Here is a 7500-nt window from a genome sequence, read left to right as displayed (position 1 = left end):
TGGAATGAGTATGGCAAAACTTCTGTGGCTAATCAGGACGCTGAGATCTGGGGAGTCCATTAGGGGGGGTTGGGATGGTCGAGTCGACGAGACCATTATAATCAGAGCTGCGGTTCCGCGCTCACAGCGTCCATTAGATGTTTCGTGATCGCACTCAATCAACACCAGGCTGACTGAGTGGGAAACGGCACTATCACACACACACACACTCACACTGTGAGTGTGTGTGTGTGTGTGTGTGTGTGTGTGTGTGTGTGTGTGTCTGTCTGTCTGTCTGTCTATGTGTTAGACTATCACACAACCTCACAGACCAACGTGTATTTGTGTATCGGTTACTGAATTTACTTGCATGTGAATATGAGTGTGTGTGTGTGTGTGTGTGTGTGTGTGTGTGTGTGTGTGTGTGTGTGTGTGTGTGTGTGTGTGTGTGAGTGTGTGTCTGGTCACATGCACATATGGGAGTGGATAATTGAGGAACATATTTTTACAATCCTTATATGTCTTTAAGTAAAGCAACAAGGCAGTTTATGATGGGGTGTGTACTGTGTGTGTTTTTACAGTCTATGGTTTGAACTCGCACAGAGAATGCCTTGGCCTAAAATAGTGAACATTTTGTATTTGGAAGAACATGAGTAAAAAGGAGGGGAGGGGGGAGACTTATTCGTGAGACCATTCATCTCTCAAGCCAAGTCTAGGCTATTTATTTTCTACTCAAGTACACGTGCAGCTAGCCTCTTTCCTGAAAAGCAATTCTAACCATTCCTTCTCCCAAAATAACGCTCTCTCACATCCCACTCACATCGCACTGAAACATTTCTCGTAAAATAAAGCAACTTGTTTTTTTTTTGTTTTTTTAAATACAACATTTTAGGGGTTTTCCCTCATGACGTTGGCTAAAGCCTTTTGGTTTGCTGGTTTGAGGCCTGTTGTAAGCAGGGCTCATTCCACGGGCATGGGGGAGTACCCCAAACATCAGCGCATGGTAAGCATTCAGCCCAGGTTCATTTTAGTGCATTGCTTTGGATAAAAGCATGTGCTAACAAGATGTACCACATAGCGGTACAAAATATGACAAATATGCCAATCAGTCCTGCAGGAGAGCAAGTGTGCGGTCCTTCTCTGTTACATTGGATCTTGGACTTTTGGCTCCTGCACCTTAATTTGGATGTGCGCACGTTCCCAAACTAAAATAGCCGATCAGTCCTGCACATTCTCTCAACAAAAATAATAAAAGCATAGGTTAAATAGCACTCTATGTACCTCAATGCCCTCCTTGTTTAACGCGTACTCGTCGAAGTTGAGGATGGCCGTCTTGATGGTGCGTGGGGGAGGGAGCACGGTCAGGCCGATGTTGATGGCGTTGCTCCTCTTGGAGTCCAGCACGATGATTTCCTGCCGCTTGCCGTCCGCAGCGGTTTTCTGTTGGGGGCACCAAGGTCAGAGGTTAAAATCACTGCAACCCTGAAAAGTCAAAGGTTAAGGGCCCTAGGACCCCTTATTAGGGCCTCGGGGACAGAAATAAAGAGTGAAAGTGAAGAAAAAACAACAAATATATTGTCAATATTGTATATATATATATATATATATACAGCATCTACAATGTGAGGACAATCTATTGTATCGGTCAAATAGCAATTGAACAACTGATTCCATGAACACATCTTTTGAGAGCATTTGAGAGATTTGTACACTGAGAACACACACAAAACACACACAACTCTCTGTGTGGCTGTAGCGGTGCAACTGAACGACAACCTGTGAGTGAGCCCAGAACCCGTAATTGGCCTTAATTCCTGCTGGGCTGTGTTGGTGCACACACACACACACACACACACACATACAGACACAGACGGAGATCTTTGCAGCCAACTGCCACATCAAAGGGCCGTGTCACGCCTTGCTGAGCAGAGCAGGTGCTGCTAGGATACCTGTCACCGTCAGCAATGCGCGTGCCCAGCTGGGAGCTATTAGTTGCCAGTGGTTACACTTGACAGCTGGTTGTGACATTAAGTACCTGGCGACGCTGGCTAACACACATCAAAGAGGTACGGGACAACAGACATTTACATCCAGTAACCTGCATATGTTTCCATGCTGATGCAAAGAAGAAAGTGTAATGCTGGATGCAGTTTCTACATGTTGGCTGTACTGTATTGGCTGACGACTTTTTGCAGTTATTGTCCAAATGCAGTTAATACAGTTTAGTACAATGCAATTTCTTCATCATTTCAGAACTTTTGGACACTTTTTTCTAAATTATTGTTTTTTTACTGTGTGTGTGTGTGTGTGTGTGTGTGTGTACACGTGTGGTTTCAGGTGCTGCCTGGCATGTTTAGAAAGTGTAGGAGTTCAAAGTGACAGGATGAGGACTATAAGCACTAGAGGACTCCTAGCTCAACCTATGTAGTATGTGAGTGTGTGTGTGTGTGTGTGTGTGTGTGTGTGTGTGTGTGTGTGTGTGTGTGTGAGCCAAACTAAAGCTGTACCTATTACAGGGCTTTGGCACCATTACAGGAATTCATCTCATTCTCCCTCTTTCTTTCCTCCTCTTTTTCTTTCCCCCTCCCTCTTTCTCTCTCCTTTCATCCCTCTCTTTCTCTCTCGTCTCCCCTCCCCTCTTTTTCTGTCTATTATTTTCCCCACTAAAACACTTTTTTGTTACTTTCAAAGTCCCAGCTGACCTAAATCTGCACTCAATCTGCTTCCAATCAGGTACCCTCTTGTGAATGGCTCCAGGATGAGGTGTGTGTGTGTTTGTGTGTGTGTGCGTGTGTGTGTGTGCGTGTGTGTGTGTGTGCGTGTGAAGGCAGGAGCTGACACAGGCCGAAGGTGACCTTGGCTGACCTCTTGAATGTATTTGACCTCTGACCCTACCGTTGTGCCCTCAGGGTCGGATGTAAACGCATTACAGTAATTTTGCGGGGGCACTTGGGAGCAGAGAGAGGCACCTCTACACAAGAGCTCATTAAGGGCCACGAACAGCCAACAGATTTCACACAGGCACATCCAGGTGTGCTCCACAGGGCCTCCAACAGGTCAGACTTCAGTGTTACATTTTTTCAGTGTTAACAGTTACAGTTCATCTATTCATCTGAGTCAAGTGAACACATATAGTTCAATACATTTCAACAGCATCCATGCTCCCTTTGGAACAGTGGAAGGTTGTGGCTTTTTCTTCCTCTACACACACAAAAAAGACTATTTTTTAAACACCATGTTCTATTCTCTACATCTGACTAACTTATGCATTTATCATGTACAATATACAGACATGATAGGCAGGCAGATGGGTCAGGCCCTTGAGTCGTGGATCTGCTCGAGGTTTCTTCCTATATGTATCTCCAATTCTAGGGAGTTTTTCCTCGCCCCTGTTACCCATGGGCCTTCTTTTCTTTTCTCTGAACACTCTGTAAAGCGCCATGAGACATGTGTAATGTTTTGGCGCTCTATAAGTAAAATTAAATTGAAATTGAAATTGAAATATTTTGCTCAAAAGCCACAGATCAAGTTGAGAGGTTGATGTGTACTTTGATACACAGCCTGCTGAACACCTCTGGCTCTCATTCCATTCAATGGATGATGTTACTGTCTGAGCATTCAGACTCATCATCCACAAACTTTCCCTCGCACTTCATCATAAAAAGGCACGATAATGAAAACAAATCTCAAAGATCAAATCAACTCAAATGCCTGATGCATTTTCTGCATGTCTGCATGCATGGAGATATGTGTTTGTGTGTGTGTGTGTCTGTTGATTTATCTAACTAAACTTAACTGACTAAATAACTTAACTGACTTCTGCTTTTCACTGTGTTGCCATTTCATTTAAATATAATGGATAGGTTTTCTTTTATATCTTGCTATCTGTGCATGTGCATGTGCGTGTGTGTGTGTGTGTGTGTGTGTGTGTGTGTGTGTGTGTGTATGTGTATGTGTGTGTGTGTGTGTGTGTGTGTGTGTGTGTGTGTGTGTGTGTGTGTGTATGTGTGCACAAAACCAAAACCTCCTGTGCAGACATACCTTGGTGACGGGGATCTCTTTGGACTTGCTCTCGAACAGGTGTTCCAGCTTGGCCGTGTCCACTTTCACGGGATCCAGCTTGGCCCAGAGTGACCCTTGCAGTCGCCGGTAGCCCCGATACTGCCAGTCGGGCCTCACCTCGCTCCAGAACAGCCGAATGGTCTTCTTCTTCTTCTGGAAGAGCGGCTGGTCTCCGCCGGACTCCTGTTGGGTTGGCGGGGCCGAGGAGAGGCAGGGGGGCGGAGGGGGCATCCTCATGGAGCCCGGCATGGGGGGCGGAGGGGGGCAATTGCCGAAGAGCGGCGGGGGAGGGGGCAGGTTGAAGGGGCAGGGGGGTGGCGGCGGAGGGGGCAGGAGGTCGCCCGTGCTAATGAGGGAGCCGGCGTCCAGCAGGTCCTGGTCGTCCTCCTCGCCGAGGTCGGTGAAGTCGATGTCGCCGATGCGCAGGACGCGCGGGCTGGCCAGCAGCTGGTCCCAGATGTAGTCCGACTCCTTCTTCGGGGGCTGTGGCGGAGGCGGCGACTGCTGCTGCTGCTGCTGCTTGTCGGGCGTCTCCGGCGACTCCGCGTGCGGCGAGGTCAACCCTTTCACCAGGTCGCCGAACTTCTCCGCGAACGCCCGGACGTTCGAGGTGCGCTTATCGCCATCTGACTTCGACTCGGCGCCTTCCTCGCCCACCTGCTCGCCCGCTCCGGCGACGGCGGCCGCCGACGAGTCGCCCTCACTCTCTTTCTCATCCTGGCCCTTCTCCTTCTTCTCCTCGTCCTCTTCCTCCTCCTCCTCTTCCTCGGCCGGCTTCTTGGCCTGGGCGTACAGCATGTCCAGCATGAAGAGCTTGCTGTTGAGGATCTTGCTGCACTGTTCGTTCACATCCGCATCTTTGACTGACTGGGCCCATGGACCTGTGTGGGCAAAATCAAAACAGCTAAATGCACTGTATCTAATATGGGGGGAAACTAAGACTAAGAGGACATGAGGACAACTTAATGCCTGAGTACGGAAATGTTATGTGTCAGAGTACTGTCAGTGAAAGTGACAAACAAGTCCACAGGGTCAACCAGGTATACAATTCTAATCAGCATTACTTCGGTTCATTGAATTGCATTGACATTTGTTGAGTTGTTGAGTTGTTTGTTAATGACAAGAAGTTTGCCACAAAGCAGCTGGCTCTGGATGACATGTGGCCATGTGCTGGCTTGGATCTGCTTGAACAGGACCAAATGTGGACCACATCCGGGCCACACCTGGGCCACGTCCACCCTCAGTCCCAAATGCTGTATCTTACTGAGCCAGATTTCAACCAAAGGCAAAGTACAAAGTCTGAAGTTTGAGTTTAAGTTAATTTAAGTTGAAGTTAATATCGGCAAATCTATTTGCTATTGTAGCACGATGCATGAGATTTAAAGCACATAGATAAGTGGGTGAGCTCAGTGCTCCCATACACCACACAATAGCACAGTGCACGCATTGGCATGACTCTGCACTCTGGCCATCATCTGAATGTAAATTAGGGTTGTGAGTGAGTCTCTCACCAGTCTCATTGTTGTTGCCAGCGAGTCGCTCCTCTCTCTCTAGGGTGCTGCTGGCAGAGGAGATGCTGGAGGCGGAACAGTTGTCCTTCTCGTTCACTTCCTCATTCTGTCTCTCCTTGTCGCTCAGGATACCGCTATCCTCCGCCGCCTCTCCATTGGCCGCTTCACGTTCTGGCTCCTCCTCTTCCTCCACAGGCTCCTCCTCTTCCTGCTCTGGAGCCGGTTCCTCTGCCTCAGCTTCTTCCTGCTCTTTAGCTGCTTCCTCTTCCTGTTCCACCTCTTCCTCTTCCTCCTGTTCCACGGCCTGGTCCTCCTCGGGAGATTCGGTTTCCTTCTCCTCTGGTTCTGGGCTCACGTTAAAGTCTGGTTCTAATTCAACTCCTGTTTCTGTTGGGGGGGAAAAGTACAGTCAAGTTAACATTGTGTTCAGACATACTGTATAAACAAACACAAATATCAGGTGTCCTACAATAACATGGCTGTGGAATCTGTACGTTGTCACGGCAACTACATACTATTAGTTTGTGTGGTCTGTACTAAGTAGGCCTACTAAGGTCAAAGTATATCCAGCCAACCAAGATCTCAGCTGTTCACACACCCACCCTTTCAAACATGTAAACAAGGCCTCTCTTGTGGCAGCCCTTACCTGGAGAAGCACAGGGCTCCAGCCAAACATGTGCTCAAGTGTGTGACAGAGTCTGGTTTGAGTGTTTGTTTTCATCTCTCCCTCCTTCCCTCTCTCACAGTCTCTCTCTAGCCTCTCTCCTCCCTGCTCTGCCCTCTTTCTGTCTTTCTCTCTATTATCTCTCTCTCTCTATCTATCCATCTATCTATCTATCTTTCTATCTATCTTTCTATCTATCTATCTTTCCCACCCTCTCTTGATCCCTTTCAGTTTTCTAGCCTCAGACTCTCCATCACTTACACTCTCCACTTCTCTCTTTTTCTCTCCATCATTCTCCTTCTCCTTCACTTCCTCTGTCTCTGCATCACTCAGTCTGCTTCTGTTTTTCTCTCTTCATCTGTGGCCCTCCTCTCTCCCCATCCCTCCCTCTCTCTATCTCCCTCTCTCCATCCCTCCCTCCCTCCCTCTCTCTCTCTCTCTCCATCCCTCTCTCTCTCTCCCTCTCTCCCTCATGTTGTGGTAGGGGTTCAGTGTTGATGTTCCGCTAAGCTAGCTGAAGGGTCCTCTGTAATGCCTCAGTCCCTCTCACTAGCATGCCCATCAACAATAAGAGAGAAAGCATGTGCTTGTGCTTGTGCTTGTTCCTGGGGCCGGATATGAGCAGGAAATGGTGTGTTACGTCCTTGTTTACGTCAACAGGCGTGCAGCACAGTGCCCCGCTCACACACCCGCAACCTTACGACCCCTGCATGCAACAACACACGGCTTGTGTGCCTCGTGTGGGCTTTACATAAGGGACAGTATCGCCGCCCACACTATCAGCCTCTTTAAACTTGACGGAAGAAAAATAATCACTGTTTTTTGACCCATTACTTAATATCCTTGATTTTTTTTCTCCCAATATACCTTACAGAACTCCATCTGTGTGCAGTCAGTGCTATTCACTGCATTCGTCTGTTTGGTACTTCAACCTGAAAGAGTGCATTTAATTGAGAGGGTGTATGTAGGCTGGCAACAAGACCCTGCGCTTATGACTAATGCTGAGTACTCAACAGCAGCAACAAGTATGTACTTGACATTTACCATTCAAAAAAGCCATGCTTGTTTCATTTCATTAAAGCGCCTTTGTCCAATCCAACAGAGCCTCGACACAGAGAGCATGTAGAAAAGTCCATGTAGTATTTTTCATACGCTGTATTTCATATTCTTTGATAATTCCAAAGCGTAACTTTTGACTTATGTCCTGTTCCTGGCCGTGCTCGTCCTGCAGGACAGCTCCAAATCCCTGCTCAGCAGTCTGACCAGACGCAGCTGAACACATCC

At 47.7% G+C, this 7500-nt stretch overlaps 1 protein-coding gene across 7 annotated transcripts in view; it reads right to left on the bottom strand.

The window, feature by feature from the left end:
* Positions 1–7500, bottom strand: part of fhod3a (formin homology 2 domain containing 3a) — a 94112-nt gene that overhangs the window by 14289 nt on the left and 72323 nt on the right. For all 7 annotated transcript variants that reach the window (XM_076302150.1, XM_076302152.1, XM_076302151.1 and 4 more), the window contains 3 exons: positions 5553–5939; positions 4021–4922; positions 1261–1419 (listed from right to left, as the gene is read on the bottom strand). In XM_076302150.1, coding sequence (XP_076158265.1) covers positions 1261–1419; positions 4021–4922; positions 5553–5939 — 1448 coding nt within the window. The remainder of the gene's footprint in view (positions 1–1260; positions 1420–4020; positions 4923–5552; positions 5940–7500) is intronic.

The sequence above is a fragment of the Alosa pseudoharengus genome, unplaced genomic scaffold (genome assembly GCF_046254945.1).
Source record: "Alosa pseudoharengus isolate Yale_2024_CS ecotype anadromous, Long Island Sound unplaced genomic scaffold, YU_APseudo_1.1 YU_APseudo_1.1_scf_23, whole genome shotgun sequence".
NCBI lineage: Eukaryota > Metazoa > Chordata > Actinopteri > Clupeiformes > Clupeidae > Alosa > Alosa pseudoharengus.
Note: the sequence above shows the minus strand (reverse complement) of the source record. Positions and strands in the feature narration are given on the sequence as shown.